At 42.3% G+C, this 23,361-nt stretch overlaps 1 protein-coding gene across 3 annotated transcripts in view; it reads right to left on the bottom strand.

Annotated features, from left to right (window-relative positions):
- Window positions 1-23,361, bottom strand: part of epn2 (epsin 2) — a 65,250-nt gene that overhangs the window by 22,134 nt on the left and 19,755 nt on the right. For all 3 annotated transcript variants that reach the window (XM_055651684.1, XM_055651683.1, XM_055651682.1), the window contains exons 2-3: window positions 13,212-14,001; window positions 2,003-2,115 (exon numbers count right to left, since the gene is read on the bottom strand). In XM_055651684.1, the coding sequence (XP_055507659.1) occupies window positions 2,003-2,115; window positions 13,212-13,809 (711 nt within the window). In that variant the 5' untranslated portion in view covers window positions 13,810-14,001. The remainder of the gene's footprint in view (window positions 1-2,002; window positions 2,116-13,211; window positions 14,002-23,361) is intronic.

The raw sequence follows: 23,361 nt of genomic DNA, 5'->3' as shown, positions 1-23,361 counted from the left end.
AATGGTCAATTCTTGAAAGGCATTCAATCTCCTGATCTGAACCCAATTGAACAGGCCTTTTATATGTTGAAAATGAACCTGAAGGGGACAAGCCCCCAAAACAAGTAAAAGTTAAAGATGGCTATAATACAGGCCTGGCAGAGCATCATCAGAGAAGACACCCAGCAACTGGTGATGTCCATGAATTACAGACGTCAAGCAGTCATTGCATGCAAAGGATATGCAACAAAATATCAAACATGATTACTTTCATTTACATGACATTGCTGGGTCCCAAACATTATTGGGCCCTGAAATGGGCAGACTATGTATAAACACTGCTGTAATTTCCACATGGTGAAACAAAAATGTATAAAAATACCCTTTATTAAAATCTGACAATGTGCACTTTAACCACATGTGTTTTTTTTCTATTACAAAACTCAAATTGTGGAGTGCAGAAGCAAATAAATAAACAATGGGTCTTTGGCCCAAACATTATGGAGGGCACTGTATATTGTAGTCTCCAGAATTTAAATGAATGAGATCACCTGATTAAAACTTTAAAAAATATTTGACACTTTGGCAGGATGTTTCCCTTGGCCGAGTACTGTAGAACCAGGAGATCACTGTCTCAGAATAAGGAGTATGCCATGTAGAAACAGTCACTGTCATTCGTTTATTGTCACGTGTACCAATGTACTGTTAAAAGCAGTGTGGAGAATCTTTGGATGTGGGATTGAGTAGATGCGATTGTTGGATATCTGCATATCAAATAAATTATGGGATATTAAAATAGAACAGGTAAATGGCTTTTGAGGCAGAAGATTGGCTATAACAGAGCCGGCTTAAAGGACCAAATGATACGTTTCTGCTTCAATTTCTAATGCTTTCATGTTTGCGTTGTATGATAGCATTAGAAGCTTGCATGGTAATTAGTAATACAAAGACTGCATTTTGGTTACAGGCAATCTGTGGGACAGGCTTAGTGTTTATGCAAGACAGCTAAATGTTCAGATTGTCAAGAAATGTACTTACATTAACTTCTTCAATTGAATTAAAAAGGGTTGGTAACTAATGTTAAAGCTCCCATCTATTCAATGAAATGTTATGCTGATATGATAAAGGTTAAGTGGCAATGCTTTCGGAAATGAGGTTATTCATGACGCTTACCATGCTGCTGGTAAAAGATTTCTGATGAGGGCTTGGTCCCTTTTCAATCAATTAACAATTACTGACTATCCCAAATAAGAAGGGGAGGAAATACATAAGCATCTTTAGCATCAGGATATTTCCAAGATGATCTGTCATTCTGGAAAAGGCGAACTTTTTAATATCTGACAACATCAACCTATACTTAAATTGGTCAATCAATTTTACCAATGATTGCCTACCTAAGTTGTTAATGGAACCTGTAGAACTAGCCCGTCCTTGAAGCTGGGATTCTTTCCACTGAGCTCCAAGAATCCTGCAAACCACTGCATATTGGATAGCAGTGGGAAATTTACCAAGCGTAGGAAGGTAGAACAGCCAGGAATTAAACAGAGTACACAAAAGGATCTGAAATAGAAATTAAGAATCGGAAAGAGAGAGAACTGCAACAGAAGGCAGGTAGGAGAAAAAAAAAAAAGGTAGGATTTTCACATTATTTTCTGTTTCTTGCACAGGGTGTTTCTGCATGAATCTGAAAACTAGTCTCAGTGCTTCCTTATCAAAAGGAAAGCATTCATCAATTTGCTTGCCAATATGATAGAATTTCACAAGCTTTGTTTTTGTATAAAATAACTGGGGAGCAATAAATCCATCAAAAAACTGCTTTTAAGGTGCCTTAAAAGACTCTGGTGTATTTCCTGGAGTCCCCAAGCCTTATGAAACTCAAGACTTGCAAAAAATATGTAACCTGTTAAAATATAATAACCTTACATGTCATGCATAGGCATCAGCAAATACGTTCCTATTACATAGGATCACAAATCTGATTGACAATAATAACATACCAGGATGTTGGAATGGTGAAGATTACCTGTTCTGCTGCTTCCCTACTCATGGCCAATGCCAATTGCAGCTGAAGTTCTTCCTCTCCACTTGTTTGTGGTCTGGCCTGTTCCAACTCTGATGAAGCTCGTGGAGAGGTTGCTAAAAAGAAACAAATACACCAATGCTAAAGATCAAAAATAGGACTCGATTGTATATTGCACTACAGCTATCAGAAATGGTATGAACCAGCATCTTTACCAAACAATTATCCGTAATGGGATACTGTCAACAGCTTAAAATACAGTTAAAATACATCCATTGTAAAGGAAGCAGAACACAACCTGAGAACATACTCATGCCAAAATAAGATGCACTTAATCCACATTAAAAAATAGTTTACAAGTAAATTTGGGCTTTAATATTAACTAGAAATTTAGATTCAGTAATGGCCATGAGGGGAACTTTCTCATGTTTAATATTTCCCATGCTCATGGCCTCAGTTTTGCAGATAAATTTAAAAGAAAGACGCCCTTAGCTTAGCACACTAGTTATGAATTATAAGCAATTGTTTATGATAGATAAAATACTTTATAAATGTACCCTACACTGTTGCACAAAACTGTGCAAGTTTACTAAACAATTACTTGGAATCACTAAATAAAATGTTATTTGCATTCCTGTTCAGTTTTTGGGCTAGACGTCTGACAATTAAAAGTCTGTATAACTTTTACTCTCATAACTGAATAAGTTACTAGAGTACGTGACTGAGCTATTACACTGTTGGCCTTCCTCCATTGCAAGAGGTTTATCATGTCTGTGGAAAGTTATACTCAAAACACACATCCTTAGTAGAGAAAAAACATCAAAATATTTCACAAATGGAAATATGAAAAGATAATTGACTGAGCAAAGGAAAGGGAGTCAAAAACTGACCAAGATCTTGGTGGAAAGCATGGTTAATGACCAAAGCTTGGAAAAAGTTCTTAAATATGGGAAATTATGACAGACAAATCAAGAGAATACCAGGGAAGAGTAAAAAGACTGCCGAAGACTCTGCCCATTAATCGTGATATTTCGCTTAGTATCACTTTATGGTCCTTGTTAATTGATGGGAATTAATTTCTTGAGAAAGATGACTAATGCAGGATATTAAGAGTAAACTATTAGTTTAGAGATACAATTAATAACTTTGTTATGCATATTATCCAGCCAAATCATACCTTATATGAGGAGATCAGGTAGTATAAAAGAAAAGTGCATAAGGTGTAACAGCTACAGAGAAAGTTCAGGTAGTGCAGGGAATTAAAGGCTTTGCGGCCAAGTTTGCAGATGATACGAAGATAGATGGAGCAGCAGGTTGAGTAGAGAAAGCAGGGACTCTGCAGAAGGACTTGGACAGGTTGCGAGAGTGGGCAAAAAAGTGACAGATGGAATACAGTGTAGCAACGTGTGGAGTCATGCATTTGGCAGTAGGAATAAAGGCGTAGGCTATTTTCTAAATGGGGAGAGAATTCAGAAATTGGAGGTGCAAAGGGATTTGGGAGTGCTGGCACAGGATTCCCAAAAAGTTAATTTGCAAGTCAAATAGGTAGTAAAGAAGGCAAATGCAATGCTAGCATTTATTTTGAGAGGCTGGAGTATAAAATAACAGGGATGTAATGCTGAGGCTTTATAAGGCACTGATCAGACCACAATTGAAGTGTTATGAACATTTATGGGCCCCATATCTGAGGAATGTTATGTGCTCACATTGGAGAGGGTAAAAAGGAGGTTTTCACACAGAGAGTGGTAAATCTCTGGAACTCTCTGCCACAGAAGGTAGTTGAGGCCAGTTCATTGGCTATATTTAAGAGGGAGTTAGATGTGGCCCTTGTGGCTAAAGGGATCAGGGAGTATGGAGAGAAGGCAGGTACAGGATATATAGATGAGGTTGGATGATCAGCCATGATCATATTGAATGGCGGTGCAGGCTCGAAGGGCCAAATGGCCTACTCCTGCACCTATTTTCTATGCTTTTATGTTTCTATGTTTATGAGAATGACCGGGTTAACATATAATGAGGGTTTGACGGCACTGGGCCTGTACTTACTGGAGTTTATTTAGAAGGATGAAGGGAGGACCCCGTTGAAACTTACCGAATAGTGAAAGGCCTAGATGGAGTGGATGTGGAGAGAATGATTCCACTGGTGGAAAGTCTAGGAATAGAGGCCATAGCCTCAATATAAAAGGACATACTTTTAGAATAGACATGAGAAGGAATTTCTTTAGCCAGAAGGTGGCGAATGTGTGGAATTCATTGCCACAGAAGGCTGTGGAGGCCAAGTCAATTAATATTTTTAGTATGGGTGTCAGGGATATGGGGAGAAGGCAGGAGAATTGGGCTGAGAGGGAAAGATACAGTCCCCTCCATAATTTTTGGGACAAAGACCCATAATTTATTTATTTGCTCAAGAAGGAACTGCAGATGCTGGAAAATCGAAGGTAGACAAAAGTGCTGGAGAAACTCAGCGGGTGCGGGAGCATCTATGGAGCAAAGGAAATAGGCAACGTTTTGGGCCATAACCCTTCTTCAGACTGATGCAGGGTGGGGCGGAATGGGAGGGGGAGTTGAAGTGCTGAAGCACAGGGAGATCAGGTTGGTTACTGCGGACCGAGCGGAGGTGTTCGGCGAAACAATCGCCAAGCCTACGCTTGGTCTCACCGATGTAGATCAGCTGACATCTAGAGCAGCGGATGCAATAGATGAGGTTGGAGGAGGTGCAGGTGAACCTTTGTCGCACCTGGAACGACTGCTTGGGTCTTTGAATGTAGTCGAGGGGGGAGGTAAAGCGACACATGTAGCATCTCTTGCGGTTGCAAGGGAAAGTGTAGTTTCTGTGCAGTTTTCTTTTCCTATCTGTTGGACCCATCTCATAGTGTGGTACTGCTAATGGAAACACATAGCATGGACAAAAAACCCCCAATCTGAATCTCTATGCTACAATACATCATTTGGCCTCACCCACAGATACTTCCTTTGGCTACCTGTCCTCCCCTGCCTTTGTGATATTGAAAACTGATGTTTTTTTTCTTTTCCCATTCCAGCCAAGGGTTTCGGATTTGAAATGTTAACCTTTTCTATTTCCATTGATGCAGCCTGACCCAGGAAAGCTTGAGCATGTGGGGAGTGGATAGCAGGAAGCTAATCCATTTGCTCATATTAAGACCATATCCTCCTATGCCGGGCCTTTTTAAGTGCTTGCTTAAATGTTTCTTAAGTAGTAATTCTATCTAACTGCCCACCATCTCTGGTAACCCAAATCAGATATATCAACTACTCAAAATATACCCTTCTGATTTCACTTTGTACTAAAAAGATCCTTGTGGGAGGAAAATACATTTATATAAGAAATCTCAAGGCACTTGTTAGGAGCAATAATAACATTTGGGACTGCACAACATACGAGACTCAGTAATTAAAAATTTGGCAAAAGAACTAGGATTAGAGGTATTCTCAAATAACGCACTTTCTTTGTCCTCCATACAAAAAACCTGCAATATCAGATGCAACCTCCAAGGCATTAAGAATATTAAGGCACATTATAAATTCAAGTTCAATAGGCATATGCAGTGATTTAAATGAGAACATGAATAACAAAAATTGACCATGCTTATAAAGCCCTTGAAAGAAGTGGGCCTGGAAACTATACTGGACAAGTTAATTGGAGACTTAAACTGTTTCTGCAATGTCTTATCCTTCCCAGAATAAGGCCAACAAATCCAAAGCAACAATCATCCTCAAAGAAGATTTTTATTCTTCTTATCCTTCCTTTGCAATCCCGTTCTTGTCAACATCCTCAAAATCACTTTGATCTCGTGTCAAGTTTAATGCAACCCAAAAGTCATCACTAGGTTGCACAAAATCAATGGATTAGGGGAGGTGGGGAGGCATAAAAGTGGCAATTGGGATCTTCTCCAGAGAAATCTAAGAGAACATATTTGGGGAATGCAAACAAGGCAAGATGATAAGATACTAAATGTACAGAATTATAGAGATCTTGGAAAGCATAACCTCAAATCCTTAACATAATGGGTAGTTAAGGTGGTTAAGAAAGCATATGAAATTACCTTTCTTAATTCATTTAAGGTACAGAATACAAAAGCAAGGAAGTCGTGCTGGGACTATAAAACTCTAAAAAATTTTAGCAGGTCAGGCAGAATCTGTTTCTTTTGCCACAGATGCTGCTTTATTTACTGATTACTTTCAGAATTCATATATCCAGAATCTAGTAGTAGTGTGGCTGTGAAGAAAATACAGAAAGGTTTCATTGCACAAAGACAAATAAATTGAACTGGCAAGGTTGGCGCGGAAATATAATGTGTAAAAATTTGATAATTGGCTAAAAAGGTGGGATATTTTAAACAATGAGAGACGGTGTTTAAAAGAAACTAGATGTCCTTTACACAAATCACTAAGGGTTAATGTATTGATGTCAGATGTAATTAAGACTTATCAGATCGATTCCTGATATGTTTGTCATACGAGGAAAGATTATGCAGGTTGGGTCTTGCTCAAGTTTAGGTGAATGAAAAATGTAAGTGTACTAACAGGTGAATGATGGTTGGAGGACTGTCTGTGGCCAAAGGGCCTGTTTCCATGCTGTATCTCTAAACCAAAATGTAGTGTACAAAATTCTTAAGGATTTCACAAGGTAATAACAGAGGTGGAATTTCTCCGGGCTCGAGTACCTAGAACAATGGGTCATGGTCTCAGCCATTCAGAATTCAGATGAAAAAAGAAACTCATCAACTAGGAGTGAATCTTTGGAATTTCTACATAAGAGCTGCAGATGTTCATGAAAGAGTTTGATGGACTTAAAATATCTAAAATTAATTGGCAATTTAGTGTAGAAACCATGGGCAGACTGAGTGCACAACAGGCAGGAGAAACTGAATGATGTACTCCTGCTTATGTCTTATATTCAAATAATCAAGGCTAGGCATGACTGTATTGCAATATTTGAGTCCAGGAATAAAAAGTGGGGTTAGCAATTAATGAGGTAAACCCTCAAAGACGAAGGTAAACATCCGGAAGTGGTAGTGCATGTCGGCACAAACGATGTCGGAAAGAAGGGGATGAATATTCTGCAGCATGACTTTAGAGAACTCGGAAAAATGTGAAAAGCAGGACCTCCAGGGTTGTTATCTACGGTTTGCTTCCAGTTCCTCGTGCTGGCGAGAGCAGGAACAGGGAGATACGGGACCTGAACGTGTGGCTGAGGAACTGGTGCACGGGGCAGGGATTTAGATTCTTAGATCACTGGGATCTGTTTTGGGGTAAGGGGGAACTGTACAAAAGGGACGGATTGCATCTTAACAGGTGTGGGACCAGCATTCTGGCAGGCAGGTTTGCCACTGCTACACGGGTGGTTTTAAACTGAATAAGGGGGGTGGGGTGTCGAATGGGATAGTGGAGGATGGAGTTAAAGGGAAAGGGTTTCTTAAATGTGCGAGCGTAGAGACAGAGGGGGGTGTAAAATGAGGGTAGAAGCAATAGGTAGCAAGGTGAAAAGTAAAAGTGGCAGGCAGACAAAACCAGGGCAAAAATCAAAAAGGGCCACTTTTCAACATAATTGTATAAGGGGTAAGAGTGTTGTAAAAACAAGCCTGAAGGCTTTGTGTCTCAATGCAACGAGCATTCGTAATAAGGTGGATGAGTTGAATGTGCAGATAGCTATTAATGACTATGATATAGTTGGGATAACGGAGACATGGCTCCAGGGTGACCAAGGCTGGGAGCTGAACATCCAGGGATATTCAATATTCAGGAGGGATAGACAGAAAGGAAAAGGAGGTGCGGTAGCGTTGCTGATTAGAGAGGAGATTAACGCAATGGAAAGGAAGGACATTAGTTTGGAGGATGTGGAATCGGTATGGGTAGAGCTGCGAAACACTAAGGGGCAGAAAATGCTGGTGGGTGTTGTGTACAGGCCACCTAACAGTAGTAGTGAAGTTGGAGATGGTATCAAACAGGAAATTAGAAATGCGTGCGACAAAGGCAAAACAGTTATAATGGGTGACTTCAATCTACATATAGATTGGGTGAATCAAATTGGCAGGGGTGCTGAGGAAGAGGATTTCTTGGAATGTTTGCGGGATAGTTATCTAAATCAACATTAGAGGAACCAACGAGAGAGCAGGCTATTTTAGACTGGGTATTGAGTAATGAGGAAGGGTTAGTTAGCAGTCTTGTTGTACGTGCCCCCTTGGGCAAGAGTGACCATAATATGGTTGAGTTTCATTCGGATGGAGAGTGACATTGTTAATTCAGAAACAATGGTTCTGAACTTAAAGAAAGGTAACTTTGAGGGTATGAGACGTGAATTGGCCAAGATTGACTGGCAATTAATTCTAAAAGGGTTGACGGTGGATATGCAATGGAAGACATTTAAAGACTGCATGGATGAACTACAAAAATTGTTCATCCCAATTTGGCAAAAGAATAAATCAGGGAAGGTAGTGCATCCATGGATAACAAGGGAAATCAGGGATAGTATCAAAGCGAAGGATGATGCATACAAATTAGCCAGAAAAAGCAGCATGGAGGACTGAGAGAAATTCAGAGACCAGCAGAGGAGGACAAAGGGCTTAATTAGGAAAGGAAAAATAGATTATGAAAGAAAACAGGCAGGGAACATAAAAACTGACTGCAAAAGTTTTAATAGACATGTGAAAAGAAAGAGATTAGTTAAAACAAATGTAGGTCCCTTGCAGTCAGAAACAGGTGAGTTGATCATGGGGAACAAGGATATGGCGGACCAGTTGAATAACTACTTTGGTTCCGTCTTCACTAAGGAAGACATAAATAATTTGCCGGAAATAGCAGGGGACCGCGAGTCAAAGCAGTTGGAAGAATTGAGTGAAATCCAGGTTAGCCGGGAAGTGGTGTTGGGTAAATTGAATGGATTAAAGGCCGATAAATCCCCAGGGCCAGATAGGCTGCATCCCAGAGTACTTAAGGAAGTAGCTCCAGAAATAGTGGATGCATTAGTAATAATCTTTCAAAACTCTTTAGATTCTGGAGTAGTTCCTGAGGATTGGCGGGTAGCAAACGTAACCCCACTTTTTAAGAAGGGAGGGAGAGAGAAAACGGGGAATTACAGACCAGTTAGTCTAACATCAGTAGTGGGGAAACTGCTAGAGTCAGTTATTAAAGATGGGATAGCAGCACATTTGGAAAGTGGTGAAATCATTGGACAAAGTCAGCATGGATTTACGAAAGGTAAATCATGTCTGACGAATCTTATAGAATTTTTCGAGGATGTAACTAGTGGCGTGGATAGGGGAGAACCAGTGGATGTGGTGTATCTGGACTTCCAGAAGGCTTTTGACAAGGTCCCACATAAGAGATTAGTATACAAACTTAAAGCACACGGCATTGGGGGTTCAGTATTGATGTGGATAGAGAACTGGCTGGCAAACAGGAAGCAAAGTAGGAGTAAACGGGTCCTTTTCACAATGGCAGGCAGTGACTAGTGGGGTACCGCAAGGCTCAGTGCTGGGACCCCAGCTATTTACAATATATATTAATGATCTGAATGAGGGAATTGAAGGCAATATCTCCAAGTTTGCGGATGACACTAAGCTGGGGGGCAGTGTTAGCTGTGAGGAGGATGCTAGGAGACTGCAAGGTGACTTGGATAGGCTGGGTGAGTGGGCAAATGTTTGGCAGATGCAGTATAATGTGGATAAATGTGAGGTTATCCATTTTGGTGGCAAAAACAGGAAAGCAGACTATTATCTAAATGGTGGCCGATTAGGAAAAGGGGAGATGCAGCGAGACCTGGGTGTCATGGTACACCAGTCATTGAAAGTAGGCATGCAGGTGCAGCAGGCAGCGAAGAAAGCGAATGGTATGTTAGCTTTCATAGCAAAAAGATGAGTATAGGAGCAGGGAGGTTCTACTGCAGTTGTACAGGGTCTTGGTGAGACCACACCTGGAGTATTGCGTACAGTTTTTTTTTCTCCAAATCTGAGGAAGGACATTATTGCCATAGAGGGAGTGCAGAGAAGGTTCACCAGACTGATTCCTGGGATGTCAGGACTGTCTTATGAAGAAAGACTGGATAGACTTGGTTTATACTCTCTAGAATTTAGGAGATTGAGAGGGGATCTTATAGAAACTTACAAAATTCTTAAGGGGTTGGACAGGCTAGATGCAGGAAGATTGCTCCCGATGTTGGGGAAGTCGAGGACAAGGGGTCACAGCTTAAGGATAAGGGGGAAATCCTTTAAAACCAAGATGAGAAGAACTTTTTTCACACAGAGAGTGGTGAATCTCTGGAACTCTCTGCCACAGAGGGTAGTCGAGGCCAGTTCATTGGCTATATTTAAGAGGGAGTTAGATGTGGCCCTTGTGGCTAAGGGAATCAGAGGGTATGGAGAGAAGGCAGGTACAGGATACTGAGTTGGATGATCAGCCATGATCATATTGAATGGCGGTGCAGGCTCGAAGGGCCGAATGGCCTACTCCTGCACCTCAATTCTATGTTTCTATGTGACAGAATCAAGCAATATGATGAGGTGGAAATATGTAGATTTAATTATGATATAATTTACTCTATATAAATATAGAGAAATAAGTGTGGAAATTCAAACCCTGCAGCTGTTGGAAATCTAAAATAAAATGGAAAACTGTAAATACTCAGATCAGATAGGATATATGGAGGAAATTCAGCATTAATGTCACATGCTAACTTGGCTTGGCTTGCCTGCTGACACGAGGCCTACGCTATTTCCCGTCCCAGCACATTGATGAAAAATATCTGCTCATTGCTAGAGAATAAGAGAAAAAGTAGCATGTTTGCAGGATCAAAGGGAACATATATTCAAATTTGCAGGTTGTGTTGATAAAACTGCCAAAAACATTGGCTTTTATTAATATGCCGTACAAAAATGAGAAAGTTATATTAACCCCTATGAAATGCTGGGTAGATCTCCATTGAGATTGGCTGTTCAATTGTGTACATACTTTATGAAGGACGTCCAGACCTTAGGGAAGGTGCAGAGGAAATCTGAAATAAAAACAGATAATGCTTGCAATGCTTAGAAGTGAAAATTTATTCTAACAAGCACCAATGCTGAGGGACTTCAGCAAAGTCGATGAACCAAAAAAGCTGAAGCTGTTCTCAGTGCATGTTTAACATTTATATTCAAGCCATTTATGATTCTCAACAGGTAGAAATAAAGGGAAACTTACTAACTCTTCTGCCTTCTAAAAATAGAGTTGGCAAAACTTAAAGTGATTGACAAATAAACTAGGGAGTTATGATCTGGAATTCATTGCCCAAAGGAAAAGTGAAGGAATACTAAATGGCAACTTTCAAACAAGAATAGGTAAATATATTAAAAGGAAACACTTTTGATAAGGGTTTGGAAAGACTATCAGAAGCGAGACAAAATGAAGAGGCCCTACCAATCAACGAGCAAAACAGCAACTTTTTGTGCTGTATCATATATTGAAGTAAACAACATGGTCCCATTTAATCATTAAATAAGATGTTATCACAGATAATTTTTAGAAAGAGTTCCCCATTTGGAACGGTGTCACGTCCAAAACAAAAAAGTGCAATTGTAAAATAAATTGTTTGGCCCCAGTTCTCCAAAAAACATTTCTCTCCATTGATTATTAGAAGAGACTTCTGCAGCAAAAAGCAGTTGGAACAGGTTGCCAGCGACATAAAAAGCAGGGTCCAGAAGACTCAAGAATTAAGAATATGTTCTTCTTCAAAATAAAGGCAGGATATGAATAGACAGATACACTTCTCTAGTTTAATACCACCTTCATGTGATATGATCGATCCTCAAGAATATGAATGTAATTTTAAGAGTGCCCATGGCATATATTAGATAGGATTCTCCAGCTTTTTAATACTGAGGAAATTATAGTTACGCTCTACAGTTCTGCATATTAACTTCATTGATGGGAATTAACTATTATTTGAAATAAATAATAACTATCCTAAACGCTATCTGTTTACCAGACTAGACACTCCTACAATACCTCCAATAAATCAGTACCATGATTTACATTTTCAATTATTCGCATTGTCTAACATGTTTACAGGGTTGGCTAACAGGCAAAAGCAGAGAATAGAAAGTAAAGAGGGTCATTTTCAGACCGGCATCCTGGAAGTAGTGAATACCACTGTGATCAGTGCTGGAACTGCAACAGTCTACTGTATATATATATATATATATAAATGACAGTGGAAAGAAAGCCAATACATGTCTGCCATATATACAGACAGCAAGTAGAGAGACAAAAATACAAAAATGTACAGAAAAAATGACTTGTTTAGGTGATTTATGCAAAAGTTTGGTAAACCAAGAGTGATTGTTCTTTGGAAGGAAGAAGAAAAGGACAGTACTATTTATATGGACAGAAAGCTGCAAGTTGTGTTGGAGATAGTGCATTTGTAGAGTAGATTCACAAGCACATAACCTGGACTGGAGGACTTTAATTATAGGGAGAATTTGGATAGGCTGGGTTTGTTTTCCCCTGGAATGAAGGAGACGAAAGGTGACCAGATGGAATTATATAAAATTTGTAGGGGGCATAGACAAGGTAGATAGCCAAGAATCATTTCCCCAAGGCACGAGTACTAAATAAACAAGAGGGTGTAGGTTTAAAGTGACTGGAAACAATTTTAAAGGGTGATTTATGTGGAAAGATGTTTTAAATCAAAAAGTGGTTGATATCTGGAACTCACTGCCTGAGATGGTGGTGGAGCCAGTTACAATTAAAATACAAACTTAATGTGGGCAAATAGGATGATTGTAGATGTACAAATAGTTTGGTACGGACATGGTGGGCTGAAGGACCGGTTTCTGTGCAACTGACTATTTCTGTGCTCAACCCGTCGTCCTGGTCTTTTCTGTGTTGCAACGTCCCTTTAGATCACCATCAGAATTCCTTTGAAAATGTCTTACAATGTTTTACATAAATGTAATTTGGAGTATTTTCCCTAAGTTTCCTTTGGCATTCTCATTTAAAACAAGCTTTTGCTTAATAATGCATTTTAATAGTTTATTATTTTCATTCAATGTTTCCTCAATATGATGCCATGGTGCCATAACACACAATAGAAAATGTACAATTTCAACTATATAGTCACCATAATGAAAACCATAAAATTAAATAGTAAATGTAAGGATGCAATGTTCATCAAGAAACAGCAAAAAAAGATGCACAAAATTGAAAAAGGTTTACTCACAGCCATGATATGAAGCAGGTGATCCTCCTGATTTTCCATACTCGTGTTCTGAATAACTGGTGGACAGGTTAGGCTGGCTAGACCCACGACCAAAAGTAATTTGATTATTGCTTCCTACTCCTGTTGCCACTTGAGCCATACGTTCTTTTGTTTTAAGAGCTTGGCTTCTCTCGGACTTGAGCCTTTCGTCATCCTTCAACAAAGTGACAAGCTGTTTTGACTTCTCACGTACATTTATACCTTGATCTTTACCATCACGATCAATGTACTGAAAGTCTTTCAAGGTCTGAATAGCAAATATATTTTCCTTACACTGTTGTGCAACTCTTTCAGATCCAGTTTTTATCATATAGTCTAACAGCGTCAGAGCCTTGTAAACATGCCGCCAATTCTTGCCATGATCATTGAGACGCTTCCATATCATACTCATTATTTCTGAAAATGCCACAACGTTATAGGTTAGATCTGCAATTTCGGTCATTAAGGAACTAGAGGGTCCCCAAGGGTCATTCGAAGTTGCCTCACGCACTTTAATTTCAGCTTCAGAATAATTGTTCACAATGTTTTTCATTTGCCGTCTAATAGCTGATGTAGTCATGATGAACCTCGTCAAGACGTAATTGATCAGAAAAGGTTTTTCTCCAGTTACTCAATGGTATTCAATGATTTTCACATCCAACAACTATTGCTGAGAACACCACTGAAGATCTTTGTATATTTCAATGCCTGTTGCGTGCCTGTTGGTGAAATCATTTCCACTCAAAGCGAAATCTCAGTTTTGGCAAATAACCTGCGAAAATAAACATCTATAAATAACGGCATTTTAGATCAGCTGAACCAACAATAATTTCAATCATCTACATTTTAGGAATACATTGAGCTGCAATAGTACCAATTCCATTATTTTAAATATATACTGATGAAAATAATGAAAATGAATAATGTTGAAATGTAATGTGGTTGAGAAGTTTTCCCATCAACATTACCACATGAAATTACTTTGGATTATTGAGCATCTGCGCCAATATTAACATGCTATAGTCAATTGGACTTTTTATTTTTTTTTTAATCCAATTCGAAATGAAAAAGGAAACAATTGGATTTTTAAAAATCCAATTCAAAAGTAAACACTTACACTTTAAGAGGGCCAGATATTTATTCCGCAAGATATTAAGAAAATTAATGGCCTATCATTTTAAACCAACTTTGCTAAATAAAATGGAACAAGCTTTTGTTAAGTTGACTCAGAAGCTTAATCAGGTCAATTAAGCGTCACAAGGGATGGCTGGTCCCAGAATGCAATATTCCACCACTCACACATTGGTCCTAATACTCACCACTCCCTAGAGAGGGAGGGGTGGTAGAGAGGGGGGGGAGATGGGGGGGAGGGGGGTAGAGAGGAAGGGGGAGGGGGGTAGAGAGGAAGGGGGAGGGGGGTAGAGAGGGGGGGGGGGGGGGGTGGAGGTAGAGAAGGAGGGGGAGGGGGGTAGAGAGGGAGGGGGAAGAGAGGGAGGGAGCAGAGAGGGAGGGAGCAGAGAGGGAGGGGGTAGAGAGGGAGCGGTATTGAGAAGGAGGGGGTAGAGAGGGAGGGGGAGGGGGTAGAGGAGAGGGAGGGGGGAGGGGGTAGAGAGGAGGGGGGGAAGGGGGGGTGTACAGAGGTAGGGTAGAGGGAGGGGGAGAGGGGCACGGAGGGAGGGGGGGGGGGAGAGACCCTACCCCATCTCCTCATTTCCCTCATCCTCCTCCCCTCACTCCTATTCCCTGCTCTAGGACCTACCCAGGTCATAGATCAGCGCCAGGGCCTGGAACTCGTACTCGACCTGGCCCTGGCTGTGGACCCAGGCTCTTCCTTGGTTCCAGCAGCAGCAGCATCCAGCTGTCAGCTCGGCCGTCGCCTGGGCTCCAGTCCTGGCCCAGGCTCGTCCTTGGTTCCAGCGGCAGCCTCCAGCCATCAGCTTGACCGCCACCTGGGCTCCAGTGCAGGTTCCGACTTCACCGTGTCAGACCCTGGACCCAGGCTCATCCTTGGTTCCACTGGCGGCTTCTTTATCGGCCCCGGTCACGGCCCCATCCCAAGCCCTGGGCTCGGCCCTTACTCCAGCTCCAGGCTCGGCTCCAGCCCAGGCCAGGCCCAGTCGCCGGGCTCGGCCCGCGGCGGGGCAGCCGCAGAGCACGGGGCGGTCGGCAGACGGCGCCACTCCTCGATCACCACAAGCGCTGGAGTGACCCTTCCTCCCAGAGTGTCCCGTCCTGCCTTGCGAGTGCATTGTGATGTCAGTCAGATTTTTTCCCCACAAAATGGGTGAGTTTGGGCTGTTTTCAAATTTTCAAGGATCAAAAAGTTCAGAAATATATGTGGAAATGCGACGGCAAGATGTTTATCGCCTCCAGGGGAAAATGTGAGGAGGATGTGTGAAAATGGGAAGGCTGTGGCCTTTCGTTTGGAAGAAAATAGGAATTAACCAGATGGTGTCCAGATGTGTGTGTGTGTGTGTGTGTGTGTGTGTGTGTGTGTGTGTGTGTGTGTGTGTGTGTGTGTGTGTGTGTGTGTGTGTGTGAGAGTGAGAGTGAGAGTGAGTGTGAGAGTGAGTGTGAGAGAGACACGCACACGCATGCTTGCTTCTCTAGGTTAACTGACTAATGTTTTCATTTACTGTGATGTTGAATAAATGTAATAGTGCTCCTGCACAAAAATGCCAAAGTGTCCAAACACTTGCATGCCTTTCATTTTCATGCAGACAAAAAATCTTCAGCAGATATCCTCAATTAACTGTTGCAAAACCAACCAAGTCTGGCTTTACAAGATCCATTCCCCCTTATTCATTTCCATAGAGTAGAAATTGAGAACTAATTCAACAAATGAATGATTTTCGGTGTATGCTGAATATATTGCCGCAAATCTCTTGAAACAAGAATGATCTTATCAATATCAATATCAATATTTATTACATGTCATTTGAACCTCAGTGAGGCTCAAACGAAACTACGTTTCCACAGCCATACAAACAAAGACAATATCATACAGACATGCACACAATTCAATTTACAAAAACATCCATCACAGTGAACCCACTGTGATGGAAGGCAAAGTCTTTTCTCTCCCCTGTTCTCCATTTCTCTCCCGATGTCCAAGCTACAGGCGGGCGATGATAAGTCCCACGGCCATTTTAGGCCGCGCGGGACGATGTACGGCCCTGCTCCCGGTCTAAATGTCACAAAGTTGGAGCCCCCGGCGGGCGCTGGAATGTCCCACGGCCATGAAGCCGCGCCGGGTGATGTACGGCCCCGCTCCGGGTCGTTCTAACCCTGCGACACGGGCTGGAGAAGTTTAGTTGCGGGAGCTCCGGAAAGCTGTCTCTCCCCCCGGACCCGCGAGCTCCCGATTTCCCGACAGTCAACCGGACCTGCGACTGCAGCTGGAGCCTCCGAGCTACGTGGTCGGGCCGCAGCAGCGAGTCACCACCACTCCCCACGCTCCAATGCCGGCCAGCCCCACGATGGTGAGTAGTCCGCAGCTCCGCAGGCTCCGTGACTGAAGCCTCCAGGTCGTTCAGGCTGGAGGCCGCGCGCCCAACGACAACGGAGACCCGACAGGAAAAAGGTCGGGTCTCCCGTACAGGGAAGAGATTTTTACAAATGTTTAACTAGACAAAAAATAAAAAATAAAAAAAAGACAGACAGGCTGTAGGGGCCGCTGCAACAGTGAGTCGCGCCGCCAACCTTGATTATAATAACAATACATTTTATTTGTATAGCGCTTTTCAAGGACTCAAAGTCGCTTTAGATAATTGCCTCAAACATGATACTCAACTGCAACCCAATAGGAAATGAACTGAAACCCAGAATATGCTATGTTATAATCCTGCATTATTCATGTTCATAAATGACAGGAGCAGAATTATGCCATTTGGCCCATTAAGTCCACTGTCATTCGATCATGATCTATCTCTCCTAACCCCATTCTTCCAGATGTTACAGTACGATCAGCATGGTTGTTAAGGCGTTTCAACAGTTTCCTGTATTAAGAAATAGACAACTGGAGAACCCTAAGATACCTCAATTTCCAACTGAGACAAAGGAATAATGAAATCTCCAAACAGTTGCTGTTATAATCTAGACTCTGGTTCTACAAAGCCACTAAAAGAGACACAAGCAGCTTCATGGGAAAATACTAAGCTGGTTTTCACTAGTTGTGACGTAATTCCAAAATGGTTTATGTTGCAATCCATCCTTAAACATCATGCCACTCAAAACGAGTGCTCAAACACACACTTGAATAAGTAGGGGTTTTTGGGGGGTTTCTGTAGCTGGAATGCTATTTAAAAATAAAAAAAGATCCAATTTCTACCACATTTTTTTTCACATCTTTAATACTTTCCTGGTACAATAAACAGCCCGGCCAGCAGCTTTTCCATACTAGTGAGGCCACTGAATATTTAATGTTTAACTGTTCCGTTCAAAATCTAGATTTATCACTGGCACCCTAATTTACTCCAGAGGTTGGTAATGATAAAGAGGTGGGTATTTGAGTTAGAATCAGGAATCAGAAATGATCATTTTAAATTCAGAAGTGACCTACATTTTTAAAATCAGAAGTGAACTAAATTAGATCTGAAGAAGAGTCTCGACCCAAAACGTCACCCATTGCTTCTCTCCAGAGATGCTGCCTGTCCCGCTGAGTTACTCCAGCATTTTGTATTTGTCTAAATTAGATCTGATATTAACTTGCTTAGCAATACAGTAGTTTTTTCGACAAAATAAATTAACATCTGGGCTCATTGTCCATTTACACAAACTTCCTGGTGTCATATATCTTCCAAAGTTTCCATCATTATAAATTCTAAAATCCATTTTGTTGATAGAAATAGCTCACATGATCTCCTTAATATAATTGCGCAATCATCCATACTCGACTCAACGATGACATTTGATTTTAAGTTGCTGAGCAATACAGGAGTTTGACAGGCATATTAAAAGAAAATTCACATCTGGACTCATTTCCTATTTACAAAGACTTCCTGGTGTTGTACATTTGCCAATGTTTCCATTATAAATTCCAAAGTCTATTTTGAAAATGGAAATGGCTCACAAAAACTCATCAGCTTAGAATTGCACAAATATCCAATATGTTCCCTCTTCAGCATGACATTTGAAAAAATATTGCACAACAAACATATTATACATATATGTGGCCTGGACTCGGCGGGCCAAAGGGTCTGTTTCCACAATGTATCTTTAAATTAAACTAAAAACACTAAAACCAGAGGAAATCTAAAGAAGGGTCTCTACCGGAAACGTCACCCAATTTCTTCTATCCAGAGATGTTGGCTATTCCATGGAGTTCCCCCACAAAATTAAAGCATGGAATAATTTTCATCATAACATAGTTACCCAACCAAACGCAACTAAATTTAAGTTAACTCTTATTTCCCAAGAACCCTTTTTTGCTTAAGTCCAAGTCAAGAGTCAAGAGAGTTTTATTGTCATGTGTCCCGGATAGGACAATTAAATTCTTGCTTGCTGCAGCACAACAAAATATGTAAACATAATACAGAACACGAGACTTCAGGGTAACAGGAAACTTCAGTGTGAACTTTGTCAAAAGTCCTATATATAGCGATGTTACAAAACCTACCTTCAGCGGCGCTGCAGATCTGTCACTGGCTGTGCGTGCGACTTCGGGGCCTTTGGGGGCAGGGCGGGATGATATCGATATTATAAGCGATATTATAAGCAATATTATAATCGATACAAACCTTATTTTCCAAAGGAGTTCGGTTTGCAGCTGTGAGTGAGCGCCAGCTATGAACGGTCACCTCCGGGTCTGCAGAACGCTCGTTCTTTCCAAAGATCCTTTAGCCGCTATGGGATCTTTGGTTATTTCTGCGCAATTTGAACAACGGGGGGGGGGGGGGGGGGGGGGGGGGGGGGGGGGGGGGGTTGGAGCGGGTGGGCGGGCGTGGGGACACCGAGGCACGGAGAGAGGGACACACAGAGAGAGGGGCACACAGAGAGAGGGGCACACAGTGAAGACTGGAGTTCGGCGGGAGGAGCGCGTGTCGTCACACACACTAAGCACCCGCCCCCACAAACAGATGAGAGTGTCTGCTTGAATGTAGAGCGCGCGTGCCCGCCCCAAACAGTCACACACACACACACACACACACACACGGGCGGGAATTCTCCCCTGAAGCAGGTCGGTCGGGCACAGTTGCCAGAAGCTGAAAAACTGTGGCTGTGGTTCTGGCAACAGCTGGCGTTCTGCTCTGTCTGGGGGGAGAGGGTGAGTGGGAGTGAAGGGGGAGAGGAAGGGAAGGATGGGGGAGAGGTGGTTGGGGGAGGGGTTGGAGCAGGCGGGCGGGAGTCGAGCTGCAGGAGGCATGTTGCGAGCGTACTTGGCATGGTGCGGGCAGGGGGGGGGGGTGGGGGTTGGAGGGTGGAGGGCCGGGCTGCCAAATGAAGAGAGAGAGAAGCGGCTTCTGACTCTGTAAACCCACAGCTGGAATGAGCACGCAAGGCTTCATAAGCTGCGCCAACAGTGATGATAAGGTTCAGTGCGTGAGGAGTCGATGCCCCGAGATGTGTAGAACAAAGAAGCTACAGCTGAATGGAGCTCTTCTCGATCTCTCTACACCTTTAATCCACAGCGACGGGGGGGGGGCATGGAGGCAGGTGGGCCTGGATTGGTCGGCATGTGGCATTGTGACGTCAGCAGCTCGTGTCCCGTTTAATTTTAAAATGAGTGAATGTGGGGGGGGGGGGGGGGGGGGGGGGGGGGGGGGGGGGGGAAAGGATTTTATTTTAAAATGTGTACATAACAATGTCCAAATGTAATGAGGAATGGATTAGCGAATGTAAAAGTGAAATCGCCAGCAAAATTGAAAAAAATCACGCAATTTCAGCATGTAGTTTTGGCGGACCAAAGGCCAAAAATCTGATCTGAAAAAATATCTGAAAATGGACACACACACACGCGCACGCACGCTCTTAATATATAGACAGATATCCACAACAGTTTTAGTGACATGTATTATGCAAAAAGTGATTATTTTGATTATATTGGAAGTGGATGTTTCTAGATTAATTTATGGGAATTAAACATTAAATTCCTTCCATTTGGCATATGTCCATGAGATTTAAATATCATGTTATATTGTGAATGCTTATGTGAATGGGATTAGTTTGTTATTTGGATACTTAGGCTTTTTAAAATGTTTGTCTTCTTAAGAAATGGATAGACGTTTATATCTAGTAATAGAATTTAGATGAATTTAATTGATTAGATGAAGTGGATGAATATGAATTTTTTTGTTGGGTATTTACTATTTGTTTTAGCGTTTAACTTTATCATTTCTACCTTTTTTCTAAAACTGCAAATAATAACTTGTTGCTGTTAATGCTGTTCAGTGTCTTTTTTCCTTTACATTTTAAACAGATGAAGAAGAAATGCAAAATTGTCAATCCAAATGCTTATCAAAAGAGATTGATTTAGACAGCATTCGCAGAGATTATCCGGATTTGTACTACTCCAAATGTGATGATCTATAGGACATTCTTAAAGGGAAAGTAGTGGGCAGAAAGGCATGTCATGCGTGGTTTGAAGAGCAAAAACTTGTAGTTTACAATGCCAAAATTGAAAAGTTGAGGAAAAACAAGGTGTACAGAGTTGCTTATTGGTTACAATCTGAGCAGTATGATGATGCTACTGATTATGATATGCCAATGTACCAGCTAGCAACTGATCTTCTCCATAAAGACTTGGTCTATTGCTAGAAATTGTAATTTATTTACCTATCTGTAACAGACTTACAGCATATAATACAATAATATTAAAGTTCTGATCTTGAGAATATCACATTTTTTAATTTTCAAGGCAGTTTGGGTGTTTATTACTATTTCCGTCACAACGGTCAATTTTGTAATTAGCTACAATTAGGTCACTAATTAATTATATGCTTTAATTTCAGGTCATCCAAGTAAGATGTTTTATATTTGTTTCAGAATGCTTCAATCTATAATAACTGAAAATTTCATTCAGTTTCTCTTAATTTTTAAGAAAGTTATGGGCTTTTGACTGTCCTCGATCACAGCTTTTGTGTTATGTCAATGGAAAAGCAATGCTAATTTCCGAGTATGAAAATGGCTATAGCTTTTTTAATACAGGTGCACAACCTTTTATCCGGTGTTCCAGAAACCGAAAAGCTCCGAAAACCGGCCATTTTTTCCAGATGTCGTCTGCGCACCAAAGCTCGCGTTTGGCGCCAAACTTGACCCAAAACGACCCACGGTCAACCCAGGTCTGTACTACTGTAGCGGCTGCCTCCTCCCTGGAGACCGGGAGACGCTTAAACATCTGTAAATCATTGCTTAAATGTTAGTCAGTTAGTTTGGAGGGCTTTTATGTGAAGGGGGGTGAAGGAGTAAACTTTAATTCTTAATCCCCTACCTGGTCGGAGAGGCGGGGAGCGGTCAATGCCTTACCGGGTCGCCGTGCAGTAAGCTCCGCAGCGCTGTGGCCGGTGGGGCTGCGGGCGGCGCCAGTTTTAGCTCCGACCCCGGCAACTCTACCCCTGGCTGCGAGGCGCTCCAAATCCAGCGCGGCCCGCGGCCGGACGCCCCAGCTCCGCAAATGTCGGGAGTCGGCAGCGTCGCAGCGCTGGGAAAGCAGCGGGGAGCGGGCAATGCCTTACCGGGTCGCCGTGCGGCAAGCTCCGGAGCGCTGTGGCCGCCGACACACAACATCGCGGAGCGTCGCTGGATTTGGAGCCGCGCAGCCAGGGGTAGAGTTGCCGGGGTCGGAGCTCCAACCGGCGCCGCCCGCGGCCGGACGGAGCCCCCAGCTCCGCGAGGTTGGGAGTCGCCGACCAGGTAGGGGACTAAGAATTAAAGTTTCCCCCTTCACCCCGACTCCACCACCACCACATAAAATCCCTCCAAACTAACTGACTAACATTTATGCAATGAGTCTCCCGGTCACCCGGGAGGAGGCAGCAGCTCCAGACTTTTCAAGCCGCCCGCGCTACCTACCTAATCTACGCTAAAAATCTTCCATTCTGAAATCCGAAAATGTCCGAAATCCGACAAGTGTCTGGTCCCAAGGCTTTCGGATAAAAGGTTGTGCACCTGTACTGAAGATATGAAAGTGAATTAGGTATTAAATTAACCTTTTTTTGCTTTATCTGATGGGATAAATTGCAGGCTTGATTTTTTTAATCTCAAAATGTTGTAACATTGCTACTACATACCATAGACCATATATATACAATAAATACACAGATAAAGTGCAATAGGCTATTACTTTTCAGAGTTTGGAGTTTGGTGGTGGTGGGTCCATTCCTGTTTAAATTCCATTTGGAATTTTTTGGAGGACTAGGAAACCAAGAAGCAAGAGTTACTCCAGGGAGTTACTCCAGCTCCAGGGAGTGATTCTGCGTTGGTTTTCAGCGGTCTCGGCAAGGCGGAGAGCGGAGACCCGAGACCGTGACACAGACACGGATGGCAGGCAGAGACGGAAAGTGACACAGAGGGAGATAGAGAGGGGGGCCCGCTCAGAATTAAACGATAGGTGTCCCGGTTGTTTGCCAAGCCGGGTAAAATAGCATGGCATTTAGGTTGCCCGGTGGCACTTTAGGTCGCCATTGGCAACCGGGCAACCGCTAATTTTGAGCCCTGTTAATACAGTTCATACAGCAGATCAGCTAAGAGGATAGTAAATACAGAAGATATATGAATGTTTGAACGGCTACTTTTGCTTCTATTTCAAATGTTCTTATTGGTACTCTGGTGCATTATTATAGATACAAGTGCACAACCTTTTATCTGAAAGCCTTGGGACCAGACACTTCTCGGATTTCGGAATTTTTGGGATTTCGGAATGGAAGATTTTTAGCGTAGATTAGGTAGGTAGCGCGGGCGGCTTGAAAAGTCTGGAGCGGCTGCCTCCTCCCCAGAGACCGGGGAATCATTGTAAATCATTGCTTAAATGTTAGTCAGTTAGTTTGGAGGGATTTTATGTGGTGGGGGGGGGGGGGGGGGGGGGTGTAGTGGGAAACTTTAATTCTTAGTCCCCTACCTGGTCGGAGAGGCGGGGAGTGGGCAATGCCTTACCGGGTCGCCGTGCAGTAAGCTCCGGAGCGCTGTGGCCGCCGAC

Source organism: Leucoraja erinacea, chromosome 20 (assembly GCF_028641065.1).
Source record: "Leucoraja erinacea ecotype New England chromosome 20, Leri_hhj_1, whole genome shotgun sequence".
Taxonomy (NCBI): Eukaryota; Metazoa; Chordata; class Chondrichthyes; order Rajiformes; family Rajidae; genus Leucoraja; species Leucoraja erinaceus.
The sequence above is the reverse complement of the archived record's forward strand: the minus strand, read 5'-3'. Positions and strand labels throughout refer to the sequence as shown.